Source organism: Erpetoichthys calabaricus, chromosome 7 (assembly GCF_900747795.2).
Source record: "Erpetoichthys calabaricus chromosome 7, fErpCal1.3, whole genome shotgun sequence".
Classification (NCBI taxonomy): Eukaryota; Metazoa; Chordata; class Cladistia; order Polypteriformes; family Polypteridae; genus Erpetoichthys; species Erpetoichthys calabaricus.
The window spans coordinates 38,045,568-38,072,119 of NC_041400.2; the positions used below are offsets into that span (position 1 = coordinate 38,045,568).

Consider the following 26,552-nt stretch of genomic DNA (forward strand, 5'->3'; position numbering starts at 1 on the left):
CATATTTTTCAGCATAACAGAGCTTTCTCAAAAATTGCTTAATCTAATTCAGAGTCGGTTGTTGCAGCCTATTCCCAGCAATATCGGCCCAAGGCAAGAATTGAACTTTAGTGCATGGTTTTCTCGTATTTATTTTAGTTTCAGACTTGCGTCTGTCAATTAGCTATGAGTAGTGGAAAGCCCTTAAAGAACACCCTTCATGTCCTGATTTATTTTAATGCCATTGTGATTTGCCATTAACACCAGGCGTTACAGTATCAGGATTAAATCTGGCTATTTTTGTGAAACGTTTTCTTTCATCAGTCGCTGATATTCTTTCTTGGCATTGTTAAACCACTTGTTACACATATTCTGGAAATTCAAAAATCTCTAACTCGACAGCTGTTGCCTCAAGATTCCATTGAACTGTTTGTACTGAGAAGAAAATATCAACACACCAAACTCAAAATGTTACACAAAACTCAAAGAACATGAAAAAGAATTTTAATGTTGTTTTGAGAATATCCAGAATCTTGGACGCTGTCTAGAGTGCTTAAACACTGTCACCTCAAGGATGTCATACAGTGCAGCATTTGGGACATGCCTTAGCTATGAGTGCTCAGAATGATGGTAATCATGAAAAAATGAAATATTCCAAACAAAATAATACCATCAGTACTATTTCATAAAATGAAAGTAAAATAAATTCCTTATAATTCAAAATTTCCTGAAATAATTAAGAAGACCAGGAGAAAAAATGATTGTGTTCATTTAAAACAAAACAAAGGAACGTCTCAAAAACATCTACTGTGGAATAAACAAAGAAGACAGATAAAGGTTTGGGGGTTCCACCCTGTGTAATGTCATCAACAATGAAAGGGAACTTTGAAAGTGAGTCATCATAAAGGACTGAGTCAAAACAGTGACTGCTCGGGGTTTATAGGTGCAGAACAGGAAAGGGCGGGATCTCAGGTGGAAATGAAGTCAGCAGGAGGGCGTGTCATAGCACCAGAAGTGGGTGGAGTCTTAGCTGGGTTTTCCTTCTGGTGGTCTGTGGAAGAGGGAGAAAAGGCATAAATACCATTCATCAACCCTTGACACCATGTATAACGCTATTGTTTTTGGTTTGGTTGTCAATCTTTGTGTCCTTCATAATTTTGACCTCAGCGTTTAACTCTTCCTATATTTGACCTGAAGTAGCCCCCACTTTATTCTGGTTCTCTAAAACGTTTGTGTGGGCCCACATTTATGAATTTTATGGGATAAGTGAGGAGAAGAAGGAGGTTGGGAACATGCGTTGAGAATGTCTATATTATAACAGCCTTATCAGAGGAAGCATTAGCCAGGGCGCTTGATTGGAGATCCTGTCCAATTTCTCTTTTCCTCTCAGTCTCAGTTTCCTTTCATCTGGGCTGATCCAGGTGTTATGTCTGGGTCACTTGCACAATCAGGAAAACAATAAGGACCAGGCAACCCAGCACAGCAGAAATGATGTTTGAAGTGGCAGGAAGTTTTTAAAATTAAAGTTAAAGTGATGGAAGGGTCAGTAACTCCAAAATAGCCTGAATGTTCCATAACATTTTTATGACTTTCAGAACTTATTGTGTTGTTAAATTTATTCTTTTCTTTTTCTCCTCTGATGTGCATTTTTCCTGATTAAGTCAAGAAATTCTGCTGGCTGAAGCTACACATGAGCCTCTGCCTACTTTCAACCAGAAGACTGAATGTGATCTCATGAAGATGATAAACGATCAGGTAAAGTTAATGTTAAGTAAAAGTCAAATAATTGAAATTATAAGATATTACATGTTAAAACTGCCAATGTTAAATTAACCAAGTGTAGAAATACTCTTCACATAAAAAAACCTTTAAGGGTTACTTTATTGCTATGATTGTTAATGTAACACTGGTGATTTTGCAAAGACTATCATGTAGGAACTCATTTATAAATTTTGTGAGAACGTCTACACCAAGAGTCTGCAAAGTTGGTCCTGGAGGACCGCTGTGGCTTTAGGTTTTTATTCCAACCTGGTGTCTTAATTAGAAGTCTGTTTTTGCTGTTGATGCACTTACTGCTTATTGCTCAAGGAACATTTGTATGCTTCATTTTTGTTATCTCACTTGTTAAGATTGCCCACCCCTAATTGCTAATTTTAGTTTTAAACAGCTGCATTTGTTGTTTTTAATTGTCCCTTATTAGCAATAAGGTGCAAATGACAAAGGAACCAGCAGTTGTCCATCTAAGTTGCTTCCCATTCCACCTATGTACATTATCATAGAGAGAGAAGGGTTAGGAACAGGCGCTGATACAGCACATTGCTGCACACACCACTTCACAAACCAACTCAGGATCCCAGATTAGGACCCAAGTGAAGCCATGCAATGGGTGACACCTCAGCATCACACAAGTTCAGATGGAATGGATCCAGTGTGAAGGTTATTTATGGTGGCTGGAGTGCCAAATCTGCCACCAACCCCAAGGTTTTTCCCAACAGGTTGGAGGTCCTACTTGCAGGTTAACATCAAACCCATGATGGATTAATTTCAGGTTAAGGGCCTTGCTCAGATGCCTAACGGAGTAGAGTCACTTCTGGCGTTTATGGAATTTGAACCGGCAACCTTCCGATTACCAGTGATCACCAGATTACCAGTGCAGATCCCTACCTCAGAGCCACCACTCCACCCATATCATAGAGCGTCTGGTGTAATATAATATTTAGAAGCGAGCTAAAGAGAAAAATGTCAAGGACTGAGAATGACTTACCCACTTCAGGCTAAAAATCATTGGATAATACCCTTGGAAAGACAAAAATCTACGAGATAAGAATGATCTCTAAAAAGAGACAGAACAAATCAAGAAGATTTGGGTTGACCCTGAGATCCTGTATATTATAAATGCAAGTTATTAGGCTTTTCAGCAAAATTAATGGCCCTCAGAATGCAAGTCTAAGACAAGACTGTACAAGATGGCTACACTTACGGCTAAATGCCGGCTAGGTAGGAAGAGGCGGGTCCAGGGGGATGGACACCGGAAGTGACATCATTGGTGGTTGGTCTGTAGAGGGAGGAAGAGAAGAGGCGTTAGTATACACCACCACCTTGTGGATCGCTGTTGAATTACCACCACCAGAGCCTGTAAGCTGTCCTCAAGGCGCAAGTGTGTGACAGAACTGACATGGCAGATAGAAAACACACACAAGCCATGAAATTAAATAAGATTAGTCATTGGCAAGGGTTTGTTTCTAATTAAGAAACTGGGTTTGACAAAAAACCTGCAGCCATTACGGCCCTCCAAGAATGACTTTGCCAGCCCTTCTTCTTCTACATTAAATTAGCCTTTCGGGGGAGGCACCAGCCAGGGCAGATGAATGAAGCTTCTCCCCATTTGTCTATGCAGAATAATGAATGTGGTTGTCTGTCCTGGCTATGGAAGAGTGGACCAGCGGTTTGTCCATGTACAAGTCTATAATACTGTATACTCTGTAATGTAGACGATATAATGCACTAGTGAGACTGCATCTGGAGTACTGTGTGCGGTTCTGGTCACCATATTAAAACAAAGACATAGCAGCACCTGAAGCTGTGCAGAGGAGAGCTACCAGGTGTATCCCAGGACTTAAGGACAGTCCTACTCGAGTAGAGGAGACTGCTTGGGAACCTAATCCACGTCTTCAAAATCCTGCATTAATGAAGTTTATCCAGCAAAATCTTTTTAACCAAATGGTGAAGCTTGTGCTCAAAGACCCCCGCGGAAATTAAGGGTGTACTCACACTAGCAATTTATTCCGTGCCTGAGCATGTTTGCCTGTATGTGCCCCACAAACTAGTGTGATCGCTCCGTGCTGGGCCAACCATATCCTGCTCCGGCCCGCTTAAGAGGTGGGCTCATGCAGAGTTCAGTAGGATTCGGGAACAGTGGGATCGCTAAAAGTACCTGAGCATGGAACACAGACATGACGTCAATGATACAATGCAATTTAATTCAATATCATTTGAGTTAAAAACAGGTTTTTTTTTCTCACCTTACAGATGAACGTGAATTGTAGCTGGCAAGAAAAGTGGAAAATTCCTCTCTTCACAACATTTGTCTCTGTAAAAATCTTCTGGTTCGTGCAGCATGATTAAGAGCTAAATGCTGCGCTGCACATTCAATAAATCTGTAAGAGGGTAAAGCGTTATCCTGCCCTACACAGCTCCAGACAAACCACAAAATAAGGAAAATCATTTTGACACGCATGTTGTTACTCTGTGTTTGGATCTTGTTTTGGTTTTACACAAAGTCACATGGTGATGATGAAAGTGTGCCGGGACCCATTAAAGCGCAGTGTGAGTGCACTCCAGCAAGGGAATAGGTAGACGGGATCATCATGCTCAGGCACTGTAACAAACATGTCTAGTCTGAGTACACCATAAGAGGAAGGGCATTTAGGCCTAAAGCCAGGAAGCATTTCTTTAGATAGATAGATAGATAGATAGATAGATAGATAGATAGATAGATAGATAGATAGATAGATAGATAGATAGATAGATAGATAGATAGATAGATAGATAGATAGATAGATACTTTATTAATCCCAAGGGGAAATTCACATACTCCAGCAGCAGCTTACTGATACAAAAAACAATATTAAATTAAAGATTGATAATAATGCAGGTAAAAAAACAGACAATAACTTTGAATAATATTAACGTTTACCCCCCCGGGTGGAATTGAAGAGTCGCATATTTTGGGGGAGGAACGATCTTCTCAGTCTGTCAGTGGAGCAGGACGGTGACAGCAGTCTGTCGCTGAAGCTGCTCTTCTGTCTGGAGATGACACTGTTTAGTGGATGCAGTGGATTTTCCATAATTGACAGGAGCCTGCTGAGTGCCCGTCACTCTGCCACAGATGTTAAACTGTCCAGCTCCATGCTTTACAATAGAGCTTGCCTTCCTCACCAGTTTGTCCAGACGTGAGGCGTCTTTCTTCTTAATGCTGCATCCCCAGCACACCACCGCGTAGAAGAGGGTGCTCGCCACAACCGTCTGATAGAACATCTGCAGTATCTTATTGCAGATGTTGAAGGACGCCAGCCTTCTAAGGAAGTATAACCGGCTCTGTCCTTTCTTACACAGAGCATCAGTATTGGCAGTCCAGTCTAATTTATCATCCAGCTGAACTCCCAGGTATTTATAGGTCTGCACCATCTGCACACAGTCACCTCTGATGATCACGGGGTCCATGAGGGGTCTGGGCCACCTAAAATCCACCACCAGCTCCTTGGTTTTGCTGGTGTTCAGGTGTAGGTGGTTTGAGTCGCACCATTTAACAAAGTCATTGATTAGGTCCCTATATACTCCTCATCCTGCCCACTCCTGATGCAGCCCACGATAGCAGTGTCATCAGCGAACTTTTGCATGTGGAAGGACTCCGAGTTGTGTTGGAAGTCCGATGTATATAGGCTGAACAGGACCGGACAAAGTGCAGTCCCTTGTGTATAGCTCTTTATGCAAAGAGTTGTGAGATTCTGAAACAAATGGTTGAGACATGTGGTTGAAGCAGAAAGCCTGATGACTCTTTGAGAAGAATCTGGATGAGATATTGGGACAGCTCAGCTATTAGCTAAACAAGCGAGCCTAATGGACTGAATGGTCTCCTCTCGTTTGTCAGATTTCAGGCATTGTAGACGTTTTTCTAATCATTTGTAGGTTTTTTTTGTTGTTTCAACTTTGTGCCAATATCAAAACTGACTTTCACTTGGTCTTTAGGGCTATGTTTTTGAGGGACTAGAACACCAGATTAACATAATAGAGCTTTGCTAAATACAGCAGGCAGACGCACAAGTCCACCCCAAAATGACCACACATTAGTGTCATCAAAGTCTAGGAAAACGCTAATGGCTGTTTTAAGGATATAAGCAACATTTATCTAAAGGTGAATGTAACCAGCAAATACACAACAAGTTGGATCCTGATAGCCAGATAGTCCCCACTCATGCAAATGCAGCGATCAGATACAAGAAGATACACACAGACAGCCCAAATGTTTGTCAGAGATTAATTTAATCCTATTTTAAATGGTGGCAAAGTAACTTGCCAGTCAATGACTGATTTTTGTACCTTGCAGTTGCAAAATAATTTATATTTTATCAGGTGGAAACAACAGACATTGAATATTGGGCAGGGAAATTGACATTTTATCACCATTTTAAAAACATGAATATATCCATAAATACTGTATATAGAGTGGAAACAATTTTATGACAGGAAAACGTCTAGTGTGCTGGCCAATAAATAATACACAGAGTTTGAAGGCGTCCAAGAGTTTCCTCAGTTTGTGTGTAATACAGTTTGACTTGACTCACACCCGCACTTAAAGTACAGTGAAAGCTGTGGCATCGCAAACAATGCTGGCTCTGGAAATGATAATATAATTAAATATTTCCTACTTCTTTGCAAACACTTTAAAGTTAAACAAAATTGCAAGTAATTTGTCGATCCGCTCTGATACAGTGAAAGGGGCCTGATGAGCTGTCCCCCTGGAATTTGTTTTGTTAGTGCTTTTTTACTTCAGCTTAACATGATTAACCTTCGCACCTCAGCTTCACCGGGCCCAAAAAAAGCCTAATAGCTTTGAGTTCCGTGCCTGTTTTATATGCACATGATAATGAATATGACATTTCACTTTAAAAGGTATGTAGGAGTATTTAATTAGTTTATGAAAAGGGAGTAATCAATTTGCATGCAGGATTTCAAACATAGTTGGCATTATCTGATGATTTTTGTCCTACACTAAACTGCCCAAGGATTAAAAAAATGACATTTTTCATCAATTTCCACTGCTCCAGTGGAATATAAATTGTACATTTCACTAAAGTGATATGAGCATCCTTTACAGGACCGGATTTTAAATGAGTGTGTCACTTGAATGCTGGCTCTTCTCACTGGGCCATCTGTCGGTCTCTTAAATAAATGAATCAATATAATGTTGCAAATAATAACTAATTATTAAAACACTCTTCATCTGGTTAAGGTACACAGTTCACTGGCTTTCTGTATTATGCTTATGAACACGCTTCTTTTATGTTGCTTATACATTGTGATTTTGAGTCATAGCCAGGAGTTCAATGCAGAGTTAGAAATTTTCAAGTGTTTCTGCATCATTGGTTTTAAATGTAACATTTTAATTAAAGCCTATTGGAATCTTCATCATCATCATCATTAGTAATATGATGCTCTGTAAATGCTTTACTCAATCAATCAGTTATGTTTTTTTTTAATATTGCCTTAAATACTTAAATGTATGTTAGTTCCCTGCGGTGGGTTGGCACCCAGCCCGGGATTGGTTCCTGCCTTGTGCCCTGTGTTGGCTGGGATTGGCTCCAGCAGACCCCTGTGACCCTGTGTTTGGATTCAGCGGGTTGGAAAATGGATGGATGGATGTTAGTTCCAACAAGGGGGCTCCGCCCCCTGCTCGCTTCGCTCGCCTACCCCCGGCGTTGGGTATCCTGAAATACATTGTTTGTATATCCGTCAGTCGAGCTCATTTGTTTTGAACCCGTGCCTGCTTTGCTTCCGTAGTTTCAGACGCGCGTTTACTTCACTCCGCAGTGGTGCCACTCACAATATGGCGGTGACGCCTGTGCCTTCACTTCACAGTAGTGCCACTCACAATATGGTGGTGAAGCCTGCGCCTTCCGTACTTTATGGACCCGTGGGGCCTCCGTAGCCTTTTCCGTTTAAATCTGGGCTGCAGCGCAGAGTCCTCTTATTTGTGTGGCTGTGTCGGTAGTCGTTAGCCATGGGCGCGTTGTTGCTTCATTACTCATTCACGTCAGTTAAGCTCTTTTGTTTTTGGGCCGTGACTCCTTTGTGCACGGTGGATAAGACTTCACGTGCAGTTTATGAGACGCGCGCTGTACGCACCTGCGCAGTACGTCTCATGGTCCCATCGCCGTGTCCCTGCGTCCATGCCATCTGGTATACCATTCTCGGTTAGTAATATGGATAATGAATCCATCCATCCATCCTGTGCTCCTGGTTTTGCTATGGAGATTCCAGCATTCACCCCCACAGCTCAAAGTCATGTGTTTACCCCAATGTTCAAATCTAAATTGGCCCAGTGTAAGTACGTGAGTGTTACGTTGGTGTGTTCAGTAACAGACTAGTGCCCAGGCCAGGCCCAGTACCTGCGTCGCACCTCTTGATAAGAGAGCACCCTCTGGATCCTCACCATCCTCAGATGAAAATGGGGTGTAGAGTATGTGAATTTAACATTATAACTTCACATTTAAAAAATAATTTTAATACCATTCAGGGTCATGCGGAGTCTATCACTGATGAATAACAGGAACCAACACTCAAGACAATGCCAGTCAACTGCAGTTAAAATAATAAGTTCTTATTATTAGTAGTAGGACTAGTAGTATTCCTCCATATACCCATTAGTGAACCTTCTTAACTCACGGGGCTGGAGCCCATCCTGACAACGTTAAGCACAAAGCAGAACCCAACCCCACTTGGGCCATCAGTCCATCATAGGCCCATTTCATGTACACACACACCCTGAGACAATTTTGGCTTTCCCATTGGCCCAACAAATACAGTTAACCGAACATATGCAGAGACATAAGAATTATAAGCTAGGAAAAAAATTAACTGCCACACTCCTGTGCAGCCCTTCAGCTGGTCAATATTTTATATACCGTATACTGTATGATGTATTCCATAGACAGTCATTGTCTAATCCACTTAGTCCTGAACAGGATCATAGGGGGATGACAGAGCCTATCCCAGGGCACAAGGCCGGAACAAACCCTAGACAGGGTGCCAGTCCATTGCCGGGTGAACACACACACACACACACACACACACACACACACCAAGGCCAATTTATTACCTCCAGTCCACCTGACTGTGGGAGAAACCCATGCAGACATGGGGAGAACATGCAAACTCCACGCAGGAAGGACCAGGCTCGGTGGGTAACTACATTCACTAGAACTCTTAAGCTGCCTCTCAGGTACACACGGGTGGCACAATGCCATTTCCACTGTGTAATTATCCTTGTTCTCGACTCTCTTTTGAGCTCTGATCAAGGTCTCAGGGACTGACACCGATATGCATTGGCCAGAAGGTAACCCATCTAAGGTCACTGCAATGCGCTCTCACAATAGGCACTTGAGCATCGACGTTTTAATCTGACGGCAGTGTAAGTTTAGAAGCAAACACTATATAGGTCTGAACAGGGGCCAAGTGCTTTGAATTAGCTGAAACTGAGATGAGTGAAGTCGGTATTAACTGATGACAAAGGGGTGACAGGAATGACGTGTGCAGATGGGGGGAACCTGGCAGGCTGGGTGAAACTGATTGTACATGAGATGGGAGATGACCAATATCTCAATTCAAGTTGAAGCTTTCTTCCTTGCATGTCTCCCATTAATGGGTGACAACAGTACAATACCAACAACAGACAATGAAGACAGCACCATACATTAAAGGTAACATTAAATGGTATTTACAAGACTCACTCGCACAGTTGTCAGCATGTAGCCATGGAATAAAACTGGTTCAGAATCTACTGGTGTGAGTGCTAGTAAGACCTGAACCATGTAAGTGAATGGATGAGTGAGATACAATCAGGGTCTTCAATAATGCAGTTTGCCTTCCCTGTTCCTTTTTCTTTATTTTAGTGGAAAAAGGAGTTGCATATAACAACAGAGGAAGAGGCACTTAAGGAGAAGGAAGAGTTGGAGGAAAAGCAGAAAAATGAAGAAGAATGTATGAAGAGCATCATGAGAAGAAGAGAGGAAAAACTGGGAAAGAAGACAAAACCATATGAGCTTCACTTTGAAGCTGTAACTGCTGAAAACAGAGGGTCTGACGCACACCACGTTGATTGTAAATAGTCTGAGGAAGGGGCTGTGTGTCCACATTGGGGGCTTTACTCTTCATATTCTGGACTGCAGGCTACTCTTTGTATGAGTGCCCTGTTGTTTAATTGCCAAGCTAAACATTATGTGTTACCACGAAAGCTCTGGATTTTAAGCTACATTAAAAATACTGAAACCTGCATGGCGTAGACTTTTTGTGAATCAAAATCACCTTTAAAGTTCTAGCTTGTCACCTTCAGGAGATGAATAGAGCCTGTGCTCATCTTACTACTTTAGCTAATAATCGTATGTTCTTTGAACTCCAGATTGTGCTTTCTGATAGAGACAGCTCAGAAATGTTAAGAAGAAGTGATATATTTGGAGGTGAGTGACGTGACAGGCTATGGTAACTTTTTAATGTGCCTTTGAAATCCTCACACTGAAGGCAAGCAGACAGTGCGGCCCTAATGGCTATAGATGTGTGCTGCTAGGGTCCGTGAGCTGGGGTTATACTGCTGGCTCATAACCTGCTCAGAGCAACAGAATGTTTAAAAGAAAATGTAATTTGTTCAATAAAACACTTTCAGAGAGTATCTTATATAGAATATGCTACTTAATGCCTCCTTGACTCACTAACTGTTTTAGTTGCCTTGCAGCTTACAGATCCTGCGTTCGGGTTTAGGCAAGTCACTATGTGTATGCAGATTTCAGTTTCTCCCTCTGTCTGGTGGGGTCTTGTCCACGTGCTCCAGATAGGTAGATAAACTTTATTTGTTCACAGAGGGAAAATGAGGAACACATGAGAAGAAAAAAAAAAAAAAAAAAAAAAAAATATATATATATATATATATATATATATATATATATATATATATATATATGGGTGGCACGGTGGCGCAGTGGGTAGCGCTGCTGCCTCGCAGTTGGGAGATCTGGGGACCTGGGTTCGCTTCCCGGGTCCTCCCTGCGTGGAGTTTGCATGTTCTCCCCGTGTCTGCATGGGTTTCCTCCGGGTGCTCCGGTTTCCTCCCACAGTCCAAAGACATGCTGGTTAGGTGGATTGGCGATTCTAAATTGGCCCTAGTGTGTGCTTGGTGTGTGGGTGTGTTTGTGTGTGTCCTGCGGTGGGTTGGCACCCTGCCCGGGATTGATTCCTGCCTTGTGCCCTGTGTTGGCTGGGATTGGCTCCAGCAGACCCCCGTGACCCTGTGTTCGGATTCAGCGGGTTGGAAAATGGATGGATGGATGGATATATATATATATATATATATATATACTGTATGTATATACAGTAATCCCTCGCTACTTCGCGGTTCACTTTTCGCGGATTCACGACTTCGCAGATTTTATATGTAAGCATATCTAAATATATAACGCGGATTTTTCGCTGCTTCGCGGGTTTCTGCGGACAATGGGTCTTTTTACTTCTGGTACATGCTTCCTCAGTTGGTTTGCCCACTTGATTTCATACAAGAGATGCTATCGGCGGATGGCCGAGAAGCTACCCAATCAGAGCATGCAGTTAAGTTCCTGTGTGCTGCTGATTGGCTCAGCAACGGAGTGCTGCATTAACCAGGAAGTCTCATCTCACTCATTCAGCATTAACGTGCTCCTGCTACTGCTTCAGGGGCCGTGTCCAAGCACCAACAGAAGATGCAAATGATTGCAGAAAAGGTAAAAGTTTTGGATATGTTGAAGGAAGGGAACAGCTACACCGCTGCAGGACACCATTACAGTATCAATGAGTCCACGATTCTTTTTATTTAAAAAGGAGGAAAAGCATATAAGATCTACGGCCGCAGTGTCCTTTAACCAGGGTGCAAAATGAGTTGCAAGTGGACGTGATAAGGCAGTAGTCTGGATGGAATCTGCTTTAGGAATCTTTGCAACAAGGTCGACGACATCATGACCGCCTACAAGCTGCTCTTCGACCGGAAAAAGAAGCAGCGGCAGCAACTGCCGATCACAATGTTTTTGCAGCCTCGCAAAAAAGAGCCAGTTCCTACTACTACTACTACTACTACTACGGATACACCTTCGGAAACCGTGGAGGAGGTGCCCCAGGAAATGGCACCACCGTCTGAAGAGACGTTAAATACAGTCATCGGCTGCGCAGTAAAAGTCATCATCACCTTCATCGTCATCATTTTTACTGCCCAGCATATTCATCATCATCATCACGTCATATATAGCTACGTGTACTTCGCTATACGGTAAGTGTAAACTTATCTACCGATTTCATATTGCTTAGCAGTTGTCCCTGTTATTAATAGAGTAAAGAATGGGTTGTAAACAATACAGGGAGGGTTTAAAAACGTCCAAATACACGTTAAATAATTAAATAAATATGGTGTCCCTACTTCGCGGAAATTCAGTTATTGCAGTCGGCCTTGGAACCTATCTCCCGCGATAAGTGTGGGATTACTGTATACAGTATATATATATATATATATATATATATATATATATATATATATATATATATATATATATATATATATACTGTATATATATATATATATATATATATACAGTGGTGTGAAAAACTATTTTCCCCCTTCCTGATTTCTTATTCTTTTGCATGTTTGTCACACAAAATGTTTCTGATCATCAAACACATTTAACCATTAGTCAAATATAACACAAGTAAACACAAAAAGCAGTTTTTAAATGATGGTTTTTATTATTTAGGGAGAAAAAAAATCCAAACCTACATGGCCCTGTGTGAAAAAGTAATTGCCCCCTTGTTAAAAAATAACCTAACTGTGGTGTATCACACCTGAGTTCAATTTCCGTAGCCACCCCCAGGCCTGATTACTGCCACACCTGTTTCAATCAAGAAATCACTTAAATAGGAGCTGCCTGACACAGAGAAGTAGACCAAAAGCACCTCAAAAGCTAGACATCATGCCAAGATCCAAAGAAATTCAGGAACAAATGAGAACAGAAGTAATTGAGATCTATCAGTCTGGTAAAGGTTATAAAGCCATTTCTAAAGCTTTGGGACTCCAGCGAACCACAGTGAGAGCCATTATCCACAAATGGCAAAAACATGGAACAGTGGTGAACCTTCCCAGGAGTGGCCGGCCGACCAAAATTACCCCAAGAGCGCAGAGATGACTCATCCGAGAGGTCACAAAAGACCCCAGGACAACGTCTAAAGAACTGCAGGCCTCACTTGCCTCAATTAAGGTCAGTGTTCACGACTCCACCATAAGAAAGAGACTGGGCAAAAACGGCCCGCATGGCAGATGTCCAAGACGCAAACCACTGTTAAGCAAAAAGAACATTAGGGTTCGTCTCAATTTTGCTAAGAAACATCTCAATGATTGTCAAGACTTTTGGGAAAATACCTTGTGGACTGATGAGTCAAAAGTTGAACTTTTTGGAAGGCAAATGTCCCGTTACAACTGGCGTAAAAGGAACACAGCATTTCAGAAAAAGAACATCATACCAACAGTAAAATATGGTGGTGGTAGTGTGATGGTCTGGGGTTGTTTTGCTGCTTCAGGACCTGGAAGGCTTGCTGTGATAGATGGAACCATGAATTCTACTGTCTACCAAAAAATCCTGAAGGAGAATGTCCGGCCATCTGTTCGTCAACTCAAGCTGAAGCGATCTTGGGTGCTGCAACAGGACAATGACCCAAAACACACCAGCAAATCCACCTCTGAATGGCTGAAGAAAAACAAAATGAAGACTTTGGAGTGGCCTAGTCAAAGTCCTGACCTGAATCCAATTGAGATGCTATGGCATGACCTTAAAAAGGCGGTTCATGCTAGAAAACCCTCAAATAAAGCTGAATTACAACAATTTTGCAAAGATGAGTGGGCCAAAATTCCTCCAGAGCGCTGTAAAAGACTCATTGCAAGTTATCGCAAATGCTTGATTGCAGTTATTGCTGCTAAGGGTGGCCCAACAAGTTATTAGGTTCGGGGGCAATTACTTTTTCACACAGGGCCATGTAGGTTTGGATTTTTTTTTCTCCCTAAATAATAAAAACCACCATTTACAAACTGCATTTTGTGTTTACTTGTGTTATATTTGACTAATGGTTAAATGTGTTTGATGATCAGAAACATTTTGTGTGACAAACATGCAAAAGAATAAGAAATCAGGAAGGGGGCAAATAGTTTTTCACACCACTGTATATATATATATATATAGAAACTGCTCAAAAAATTAAAGGAACAGTCAGTGAAAGTTCTGGGCTATTGATCTGGTCACTTAAGTAGCAGAGGGGGTTGTTAATCAGCTGCTTTGGTGTTAATGAAATTAACAAGAGGTGCACTAGATGGGCAACAATGAGACGACCCCCAAAACAGGAATTGTTTAACAGTTGGAGGCCACTGACATTTTTCCCTTCTCATCTTTTCTGACTGTTTTCTCACTAGTTTTGCATTTGGCTATGGTCAGTGTCACTACTGGTAGCATGAGGCGATACCTGGACCCTACAGAGCTGGCACAGGTAGTCCAACTTCTCCAGGATAGCACATCAATACGTGCCATTTCCAGAAAGTTTGCTGTGTCTTTCAGCACAGTCTTGAGGGCATGGAAGAGATTCCAGGAGACAGGCGATTACTCTAGGAGAGCTGGACAGGGCTGTAGAAGGTCTTTAACCCATCAGCAGGACCGGTATCTGCTCCTTTGGGCAAGGAGGAACAGGATGAGCACTGCCAGAGCTCTACAAAATGACATCCAGCAGGCCACTGGTGAGAATTTCTCTGATCAAACAATCAGAAACAGACTTCATGAGGGTGGCCTGAGGGCCCGACGTCTTCTAGTGGGCCCTGTGCTCACTGCCCGGCACCGTGGAGCTCGATTGGCATTTGCCATAGAATACCAGAATCAGCAGGTCCACCACTGGTGCCCTGTGTTTTTTACAGATGATAGCAGGTTCACCTTCAGCACATGTGCCAGATGTGAAAGGGTCTGGAGAAGCCATGGAGAACATTATGCTGCCTGTAACATCGTTCAGCATGACGGGTTTGGTGGTGGGTCAGTGATGGTTTGAGTAGGCATATCCATGGAGGAACACACAGACCTCTACAGGCTAGACAATGGCACCTTGACTGCCAGTAGGTATCGGGATGAAATCCTTGGACCCATTGTCAGACCCTATGCTGGTGCAGTGGGTCCTGGGATCCTCCTGATGCATGACAATGCTGGCCTCATGTGGCAAGGGTATGCAGGCAGTTTCCTGGAGAATGAATAATAAAGAAATGATAAAGATCTGTAGATGCAATTGATGGAGTAACAAACATAGAGCATCTGGAGACCCCATATTACGCTTCCCTACTGCACTCTTTGGACCCATGGGGCATTGTAGTTTAGGGACCAACTCTCTTCTCACGTCCAGGCCTTGTGCTCCTGAACTTTCCATATATTCTCAAAGCCTCTACCTATCAGAGGTCTACCCATGGACCTGGACAAGAACATAACATGTTTTATGTCCTTGCTTACCCCTGCCTGTCCCTAATGTGCCAGTTCCAGAGACCACAAGTACCTCATTTAGTTGGCTCTGACCTGTTATACGCTTGGCAGAGCAAGCAAGGAAGTTCTTATTATAGATAAACTGGAAGGTTACAGTGAGAGGTTTTCTTCTTAATACAAGAATGCCAGTAAATTAACCTAATACAACATGCAAGCAGATAAAGCAAACATGTTCAAATCCATCCTCATATCACCAACAGTGGGTTTGAAAATGTATCAAAATGATTTAAAGATTCTCATCCCTGACTTTCTTTTTATTCAGATGCACAGCTGATTTAGCTTTGTGGCACCCACTTTCTAGGACTCTCTTTCCTTAAGTTTCTGTGCTAGAATCCTGAACTTTCAAATCCAAACTGAAAATATACTGTAATACTTTAAAAGTAGATAATTATATATGCAGATATTATATGACTTTTTCAGAGATTTGCTGTCGTAGCCTTCACCCTCATAATCTGAGTGAGCTGGGGACAGTTGTAACTGCCTGTCATGTGCTTTGACATCCCTAGTGACTCAGTCAGACCAGTCCTCAACTCGCCCCGGGTCTGAGTTTGCCTTAAACTATAGGGACTGACTAAATCCTCTTCTTCTTCTTTTGACTGTTCCCGTTAGGGGTTGCCACAGCGGATCATCTTCCTCCATATCTTTCTGTCCTCTTCATCTTGTTCTATTACACCCATCATCTGTATGTCCTCTCTCACCACATCCATAAACCTTCGCTTAGGCCTTCCTCTTTTCCTCTTTACTGGCAGCTCTATCCTTAGCATCCTTCACCCAATATACCCAGCATCTCTCCTCTGCACATGTCCAAACCAATGCAATCTCATCTTTGTCTTTGTCTCCCAACTGTGTGTGAAAACTGACAAACAGTGAGCACTCAGTCAAATGTACAAAGTATGCAATGTGAATGCAAGGAAAAAAAATAATAGTTGTTTAGGAGTATCCAAACAGAGAAGAGCCCTGTCTGTCTGGTGTCTTGTGTTTACTGAAGTTGTAGTTGAATCCACCATTCGTGGAAAACATTTGCTCATCCAATGTCACTGTCAGACAGCACTTGATTTGGCTATCAGGATGTTTGTGATACTTTGGAAATCTGAAACTGTCCTTAGGAGTCATGATGTTGTCATGTAAAATCAATGACCCCGTGTGTAATCTGACATCCTCATGGCAGAGAGATGCAGAAAATTGCTAAGTTTGGCACACTTTCTAAATGTGTTGCTGGCTTTACCATCTGTCCACTCATCTTCACCTAAGGTATGAGCTCTTGGTAGTGACTGAAACAGTGAGATTAAAGGATCAAATGGACAGAATGAGAATCCTCTGTATTGTTGGAGGGCTTGCTGTCCATGAAAGAGTAAGGAGCTCCTTAATATGGATGGACCTTGGAGTACAGCAGCTACTACTCTGAATCAGAAGGAGGCATTGAGTGGTTGGGCATGTAATATGGGAGCTGCGTCATGTGTGACCAATGGTAGAAGACCAAGCAGCAGACCCGAGATCATCTGGGAATTCCTCATGAAGAGCTGCAGGAAGTTGTTGGGGATATGGTGGTCTGGCCATTCCAGTTCAGCGCGTGGACGTGGAATGATGACAATAAAAATGAATGAATATGTGGATGAATAATTGATCAACTAATGGATAGTTGACTGGCTAAAGCCTTGAAACTCAGCATTATGAAAATTATTATACACAATAATGTCCAGAATGAATTCTTGCTTTGCTACTGATGATCTGCTAGAGGATGCTCTAGACCCCATGATCTTAAAGTTGGTTTTTACATGCAATATTTAGTCATTGATTGATTGATTCAGTGCAGTACTTTGACGTGGCGATCCCTGGGGCAGATGTTGATTGCATTATATTAAAATATTGGTTAATTTTCTAATACATTCCATAATACAATGCAAAATATATTAATCATACATTTTATAGAAATACTGTTTTTCATTTCAAGGTGGAAAGAAATAAAGCTGCCATTAATTTTCTTTTCTGTTTTTCCTGAACCTGGTCACACAATGAAGAGCATTTTTATTATAATGGGATCGGTGAGGCAGTTTTCATTATCAATGTCTATTTTTTTTTAATTCAAGCTGGGAAATATCAATGCAGTGCTCTTCAGTCCCCACTTTGGGTCTCCTCCCCCACCATTGTATGTCAGTTCATATAATAACATTGTGCTTTTATTACCTGCACTTTAGATGTTGTATTAACTCAGAAACATCAGTGTGAGCCGAGCTTTAAAAGCGTTCAGTATAATTGGCTCCTATAAATAGGAAATACAGGAGAATAGGCCTTTACTGAGAGATCCTTATTATCTCAGACAAGGTAAAGAGTATCATGCATAAAAATAGAATCTGATAAAGGTCAAACCACAAATAGATTAAAAGTGCTCAAGTTAATAACAATCAGCCTCAGAAGCATTATTGTTCTGCTTCTACCTTAATGTCATGCAATGACATTAGGTTTGGCTGATCAGAATGTACCGAATAATTTGAGGATTAATGTTTACCTTTGAACAAGGCCAACAACTTAACTGAATTAGCTGGCAGCATTACGAGATGTCTACTTCAACCGCACGCTTATCTCCTTCAGAATAGAGGTACCTGCAGTATGCAAGTCAAACGCACAGCGTCCAAAAACAAAGGAAAATCATTATCTGTCATCTGCCTGAGATCTTGTTAGCAGAGGTGGGATTTGCACTTTCTTTTTAACTTTAACTTTTACAAGCCTGACTCTCTTGAAAGACGACTTGCAATTAAATTAAACCAAATAAATTAGCTGTCAACTTTTTACATGGATCTTGCCTGAAGAAGGGGCCTGAGTTGCCTCGAAAGCTTGCATATTGTAATCTTTTTAGTTTGCTAATAAAAAGTGTCATTTTGCTTGGCTTTTCTCTACGTGGATCACTGAAATTTTCTTTTACATGTTTATCATTCCATACCATACAGATACTGCAGTTCAGAATTTTAGAGGAGGGCGTAAATCTAAGAGATCCAAAAATCAAAACAGGAAATACAAAATCAGAACTTGTGAACCCATTTACAACATAACCCCAAGTCAATGACGTGATCTTCAAATGTGCCCAACCGTTTCTTTTGGAAACTTTGCATGAAATCAGATCAGTAGAAGTGGGGCGTGAAGGGCATCAGACCGAACTCAGGAACAATCCCTCGGGGTCCATAATGTGTCCATGGACTAAATATTCCACTGCCGAGTGACACATTCTCGAAATCCAGAATAGACTGCACCTCATATTCCTCACAACCATCGTTCAATAAAGCAGGAGGAGGTGTAGAGGAGTCATAATGTGGGCTACAAAGAAAAAGTCACAACTAGCAAACATGAATTTAGAATTGTCCATAGCGTGACCAGCTTAAGATATTTCATACCATAGCAGCATCAGTTTTTTCCAGTTTAATGAAAAGATGATTTTGGCACAATCTATGCAACACTTCCTTTAGAAAAAAAATTAAATGTCATCAACATACACCAGTAGACAGAAAAAAACCCAAAAGGTAATGAAAAATATAATTTAGAAATGTTTGAAATATGACAGAGGCCTTAGCAAATCATATGGCATTACCAAGTACTGACAATGTCCACCAGAGGTATTGAAGGCTGTCTTCAATTCGTTGTCTTCTCTGATACGTATCAAATTGCATGCAGTTTGGAGATCTACGTATTTACCTGGTTTACAATAAATTAAATGAGGGGTATGGGACAGTTAATTTTAATGGTCATTTTGTTCAAATCCCTACAATTAATGCAGTGACGTAATCCCCCGTCTTTCTTCTAGATGATGAACAGCCAGCACCATTGGGTCTGTTAGACTACATTGACACTACCAGTCACTCAAATCCATTTTTTTTAAATAATCTGATGTTTTCGAGGCTGTGTGGACACAGAAATCTGATCTTTTCAAATCAGATTTGAGTCACTTTCATATGTGGTCCTAGGTTGCATCCAATGTATCCAATTCGTAGCCATGCGACATGAATGAGAACGGTCAAACTGGAATTCTGGTGTTTAATTGCTGTCGTCATCAGCCAGCACCAACAATTCAGTAAAATAACACTGGGGGAGAGCTACAGCTGTGACAAGAGTCACAATCTCACCATTGGCGGCTCCTTTCTCCCACCCTCAAATCTCTTGGTGCATCAGTGCCAGCAATAGCTGCGAAAACAGCAAAATCTAGCCATCTAGCTTTTTTTTTTTTTGCCTTCTTGACCTAAATACATACAGCTGACAAACTATTTCCTGTCCTCCAGAACAAAATGCCACTAGTCTGTCATTTTTGTCAGATTTAATACCACAAGTCGTCTCACAGATGTGATGTTTTTCTTGTTAGTGACGCAGATGACATGTGCACAAACACATCAATGGGCACAGCTTGCTGTTTTGGAGGACAGATGTATTCACATTACAGTGTGATACACGTTACTTGTACTTATAAATGTGAACCTCCAAGATAGGCAAATCCGATCTGAGCAAAAAATCGGAACTGAGCAATGAGACTTGTAATGTGAACATAGCATAAAGTCGTGTAATAAATCCATTCTGTAAACGATCACTTCCGTATTGTTCCATTGTGTCTTATTCAGGGTGTGCTAATGCATAGACTGTGCCATTGGGTAGGGGTGCTCCTGATAACAACTCTAGAGCACAATCATATTCTCGGTGAGATGTCAAAGTTAGCTCTTTCTCTTCACTAGAACGTCTTCGGAATCTGCATAAGGATCAACAAAGTATTGCACACTATTGGGCGAGGGAGAGCAATTAAATAGCTTTTAACACAAGAAGGTCTCCACTTACTAATCTCTCTTTTTTCTAGTTAATTACTGGATAATGCTTCTGCAACCATGGAAAATCTATGATAACTTATGGAAGGGAAAATTGAATAAAGAAATAATGTAATTGTTCTTCATGAAAAAGGCCAAATATGAAATATAAAAGAAGAAGTAGTGGACACTAAGTGGCCAGAGGTAATAGGCTTTCCAAAATTCTGGTCTTATACTTTAGAGATATACGTAGTGAGAAGTCAAGCAAAATTACACCTTTTATTGGCTAACTACATTCCTAATGGCTAACACAGTACAACACCCTAGTACTACAGAGGTATAGGTAGTATGTTTAACTATATAAGGGCAGAACTAATACAATTCTCTGCAGCCCCCAACTCAATCAAAAGTGTTACCACTGCATTGTTAATACTGCAAGGAACCAGACGCAGATTTTCTGCACTGGGTTTGTGTACAGATATCTCGCCCTTATTACAATTTGATACCTTGTGTCCTGAATCTTCGCAATAGAAACATAAACGTTCCTTGAATCTCCGTTGTCTTTCTTTTAACCCCACTGACATCTTTCCTAATTCCATTGTCTCGGGTGTATTTTTACTTTCATTATTACGACCAACTGTCCCAACTTCCCTCCTTCACTCAAACTCTCACTCTGTCAGTCTTGTGCCAACCTTTTGTGTTACTTGGATTATGCTCTCTAATGTCCTGCCAACTCATCCTTTATTTCACACGATAATATCCTCTTTTAAACGATGGTATCATCCCAACCTGTTTCTGCTATCAATTTACAGAAATCCATAATGTAATCATTTATGAATTTTGGACCTTGACGACAAACAAGTACCTACACCTCAGGAATCTCATGAAATTTCTGCACAAACTGGTTGGTTTCATCAATGCCCACTGCAATGGTTCCTGTCTGGTAGAGATGTTATATACAGCATGTGATGTTAACAGATATGTTAAAGGTTGTGTTTCAGTGATCATGCAGCATTAATTTAAGAAACCTATACACTCATTAGGGTCCCTTGCACATTTAATCGGCTGCTGTATTACGGGCTCATTAACATGACTGTAACCTGAACCTGGGAGGCTGTGCCAAACTTTGCAGAGAGCATATTTACTAACAATTCTGATGTCTAAACCTCCATCATTTGTTTTGTTTTTTTTAATTCCTTTATCTCTACCCTCATGTACCCCATGTCACGGTAAATCAGCCTCCTCTCAGGGTCACACATTTCTAAGATCTAAGTTACTGTTATGCTAGGCAAGCTAGCAAGAATATCTGAGTAGTAATCAGAAGAAAAAGGAAAACTCAACAAACGGTTGAAAACCAAGAAGTCATCTACACAGTTAATAAGGTCAAATCACGAGATAAAAATCAAAGTCAAAAACAAGAGAGGCAAAAGCAATAGGATTTAAAGGTACAAAAAAAAATAAGGTTGCATTGAATCCGCAAACTTGGATAGCGAAATGCTTCGCAAGGCGACCTTATAAGTCATCTCATCATTAACGGGAGCATCTCACCTCACCTCCGAGAACACGACTCCAACAACAAGATCAGCTCCCCTAATGACAGAATATGTCAGAATAGCGGAAATTGTGAATAAACAACCATGTCGACAAAGTGGCCCAAAATAAATAACAAAAAGTATGTTTAAATTCAAAAAACTAATGTCAGACTCTACAACAACAACAACACCATCATTTATTTATATAGCACATTTCCATACAAATGTTGTAGCTCAACGTGCTTTACAGGATGAAGGAAGAGAAAAAAAAACAAAATATAAAAATAAAATTAGGCAATACTAATTAACTTAGAATAAAAGTAAGGTCCGATGGCCAAGGACGACAGAAAGAACAAACAAAAAATTGGAGAAAAAAACAAAATCTGCAGGGGTTCGAGGCCACGAGACCACCCAGCCCCCTCTAGGCATTCTACCTAACATCAATGATCTCAAATTCTAGGACTTAAGAACCCCCCTACCCCCAGAAAAGTGTTAGATCTTGTAAAATGATAGAGAATAACGTGCAAACGTGTAAAAAATGAAGCAATTCATAACATGACTATAACAAGAAAGAATACAAAAACACATTCAACAGCATAAATCAGAAAACAGTCCACAAAAGAGCAGAATAAACAGACAAACGGAACAACTACTGAAGCCACGGCTAAACCACAACATTTTCCGGTCAGCCGATGACACCCAAATGTATCTACAGGGCTTGAAGTTCACGTGGGGAGCCATCAGTACAGCAACAATTGCAGAGATTTGATTACACTGGGGGGGTTTACTGGGTTGAAGATTATTTCAGGCTGTATGGGACATGCATGATTCATCTTAACAAGTGCATGTGCTAAATTTATTCACTGACATTGTTTTTCTCCATTAACTGAAACATAAATACTGCTTAAAGTCAATATTTAAAATAAAACTTCAAGAATTAATTATTATATTATTGTCACATGAATTACTGAGTACAAGGATAATTTAGGATGGTTTCATATACACAAAGTCTTTTGTAAAAATTAGGTTTTCATACCAGTAAGTCAGAAAAATCTGTAGTGAGATTTATGCTTGCATCATCATGCGGAGGAGACATTAACTGGTTAACAACACTTTTGACGAGTGACCTTTAATAGACAAGTCCAATTGCAGCCAGCAAGGCCACATGGGTCGAATGGAAAAAATCTGATTGTTCTTCTTTCTGGGCTTCCCCTCAACATTGCACAGGAATTTGGAGTGCTTGAAGACGTCATGCAGGCGATAGAGGCGACAGCTAAGCTTGGAGGACCCCACTTATTAGGGGTCAGCATCACACGATGTGGCTTTCTAGCGGGAATTCTTTTGCTATTCAATGACCGAAGAGAAGGAGAATGGAGAGAAGAAGAAACAAGGAGGCAGCTACCAGAGCTAAGGGATGAAACCAAGGCAAAAAACTGCACCCGGGACGTCCACTTTTCTGAGGTGGCCAGCCAGAAGACAGTTAAGCAGAATGGGCTTCTGTACAAGGCTCAACTGTTCTAAAGTTGACCAAATTTGGTAAGTTGAACTTGGGACAGTGGTGAGCCAGGTATATACATCCGTCATCCATTCTTCAATTTTAAGACCACTACACCTAAACAACAGAACTGGACATTCAATCCTCCAATGTCTGACCTACTATTAATATGTTTGTGTCTTCTTGTTTAACTATACGTCAACAACAACAGTTTCTTATTTAGGCCAAAATCACACAAGGAATGCCTCAGTGGGCTTTAACGGGCCCTGATTTTTGACAGCACCCCCCTTAGCCTTGACTCTCTAAAAAGACAAGAAACAACTCCCCAAATAAAAAAAAAAAATCTTATAGGTAAAAAAAGGAAGAAATTATGGGTTAGTCAATTCAGAGAGACACGTTAATATATGTATAATATCTGTAAGTTTTGTATAAGCGACAATTCAAAAGATCATTCAGGAAGGATAGGCATCCATGGGGAAGAAGGGTCACTAGTAGCACACATTATCACTTTTTTTTTGTAAATATCCCTAATCTGGGTTGCTTGTGAAAATATTTGAATGTTAATGATAGACTTTATTTCTAATTAACTGCTCTTGCCATCAGTGCTTTGGGATTAGTGGGAGCAGGGAAAGGGGTCAAGGGCTGATATAGTTCAATGCTGGCGATCTTTTTTAGATGAGATGAGGTAAACTATTAAATAAATTATTAAAACTATTAAAGATTAAATTAGATATCAATGCCAAGGGGAAATTCACAGGCCTACAGCAGCAGAAAGATAAAAAACAAGAATACGGACTCACAGGACAAATAAAGCAGGCAATCATTCGATCAATCAGTCAATAAATAAAATGATGTTGTGCAGAAGTTTCAAAATGAACTTATGTGAGAACATCTGGAGGTGGCTTTGAACTGCCTGATAGCAGCGGGCAGAAAAGAGTCTTCGCACGCTGTGGTGGAATGAGCCTGTGGCTAACAGTGCCCTGAGACAGCGCCTCCTGGGGGGATGGAGGGGATTTTTCAGGATGGCATCTGATTTTGCCCCCATCCTCTTTTCCACATCATCCATCTCGCTGGTGATGAAGTGTAACTGTTACAAACTTAATTCAGAATTCAAATGTCCTACACCTGATACTTATATGTATATGAAGATTATTAATTCAGAATTTCTATCAAACAATCTTTGTTCTTTTCAAGCTACCTGACATTGGTGATCAGACTTTGCTCTTGCTCATGCCTGTGCCATTGAACTGAGACAACATCTCATTAATAATAATAATTCTTTACATTTATAAAGCACTTTTCTCACTACTCAAAGCGCTCTCCACACAGGGAGGACCCGGGATGCGAACCCACAATCTCCTTACTGCAAAGCAGCAGCACTACCACTGTGCCACCTGTGAGGATAACCTCATTCACTCTGGTGCCATTCCAATATTAACTGTATGTTAATTGATATGCTAACAAACTAATAAACGTTACTTCGGTTTAAAAAAAAACTGAACAAACAACACAAATTTCAGGTTTGTTGATTCATTTTCAAAAAATAAAGCGGGCCGTTTCAGATTCCCAGCTTGCTCTGATATGATGTGCTTCCATTCTATGAAGTGCCAGGGCTACTCACTGTGCCACCAGGCCACTCTGCTCAGAGAAAGGATGATTGAAATCAAAGACAAACAACCTGAAGGTGAATAAAATGTTGCATTTACCTGCAAATAAACCTTAAAATAAAAAAAAACAGGCAATATTGCAATGCTTTCGGCATTTTTATTATCTGCATTAGAAGCTTATCCATCCTGTCAGCTTTTCACATCTTCATTTCACCACAAGCACAGCACTAATATAATTTTCTTCTTTTCCGAGAAATGATTTGATTGTGCCACCTATAAGTGAATGAGACCCGATCCGGTAACGGCACAGGCAGCCTCCTTTGTCTTCTCAGATATGAAGAATTCATAACCTCTGCAGTAATGTTAACGTATTCACGAGTGAACATCAATTGACAAAGAATAATGAGTTAAAATTAAAAGCAGTTAAGACGTAACTAAATCAATCGCCCTAAGAATTGATTCTCTGTAGTTAATGTTGTCTCTGCTGCCACTGTGACTGGATATATTGGATTTTGACTTCATGGGGTCTGATGGATATATTTTTAATGACACCGTGACACTCTGCAATTTCTCACATTAAACTGGTTTCGCAACAGCTTGGTTTACATCACCGAGCTAAACAGTGCATGCTAATGTGTGCCATCTTGCATTACTCCTCATCCACAATAGCGCTGAAGGTCAATAGCATAGCTACAGCGCGTGTCACCTAGAAGAAAATGTGCACAGGAGGCACACGTAATGGCTCAGATCTCGTAAATTATTATTGAAAGGCAAAAAATGGTGTTTAATAAAATTCCAAGCAATTTTACAGAATCTTTCAGCTCAGCTAATTGGCATGTTTTCCTTCAGCTCAGTGTTTGAGCTGCTGGTGCCATCCTTAAAAATTTCAGACTGATCCACCATGCTCCCTCAAACTTAGCCTCCCACCGAAGTACTGTCAGGGTGGCTACTAAATGTTTGGAAGCCCCTTGCCATACCGACAGACCATCCAGCTTATGCTGCGTTCATCATACGGCAGAGCTGGGAAGTCTTCATGTATGACCTCCACGTGTTCGCGCTACCCATGTCAATAAGTCAACATAGATGCCTCGATGAACAGCTGGTGTTTTAGCAACAAAATGCTAACTATTAGTTCTATGGTCTGGATCGAAGAAGAAACTGATGAACAAAACAGGCACAAAAAGTATGTTGTCATGCCTGAAAGAGATTTTTATGCTCTTTCAAGGATAAGCCGTGCCGTTTCTGCTTGGAAGCCGCAATTAAGAAACTGCACAAAGCGACCATTGAGTGCAACGTATGACCAGCAGTGCGTACCAAGCGTATTGGTTAGTCCGTTACTGTTCATTCTGGTAATGTTAACATTTACCTTCTCAATATTCAGTACAATGGATTAAAATGATTCAATTAAAATAAATTATTTCATTAAACAAACTCAACCTATAAAGTGTTACTGTATTTCCAGATCGAGGTTGTCATGTTGGGTTGACATCATAATCTGAAGTTAAACAACCTCAGACTTGAGAGACCAGGCCCGAGTCTGCAAATAGGAAATCTGAGTGCGGGGTGCTGTCTCTTTCCATATTAATAATGATAATAATAATCAGGTCAAGTTGGGGAGCATGCACTGGTACAGCGTGTTTCTGCCCCCTCCACACGACAAAACAGCTCGGGATCCCATATGACGACCCCCCAGGGCAGACACACTCTCCGGAAATGACCCTCTATCTGCCGCAGCCAGGTGTTACCTGGGCGTCCCCTTGGCCTGGTCCAGCGGCTCGGGTCCTCAGCAATGAGGATCACCCTCGAGGAATAGCGCCACA

At 41.1% G+C, this 26,552-nt stretch overlaps 1 protein-coding gene across 1 annotated transcript in view; it reads left to right on the plus strand.

The window, feature by feature from the left end:
• Positions 1-10,030, plus strand: part of tmem232 (transmembrane protein 232) — a 180,029-nt gene extending 169,999 nt beyond the window's left edge. Inside the window, exons 13-14 of the mRNA XM_028804512.2 lie at positions 1,641-1,734; positions 9,651-10,030. Coding sequence (XP_028660345.2) covers positions 1,641-1,734; positions 9,651-9,866 — 310 coding nt within the window. The 3' untranslated portion in view covers positions 9,867-10,030. The remainder of the gene's footprint in view (positions 1-1,640; positions 1,735-9,650) is intronic.
• Positions 10,031-26,552: the final 16,522 nt, after the last annotated feature.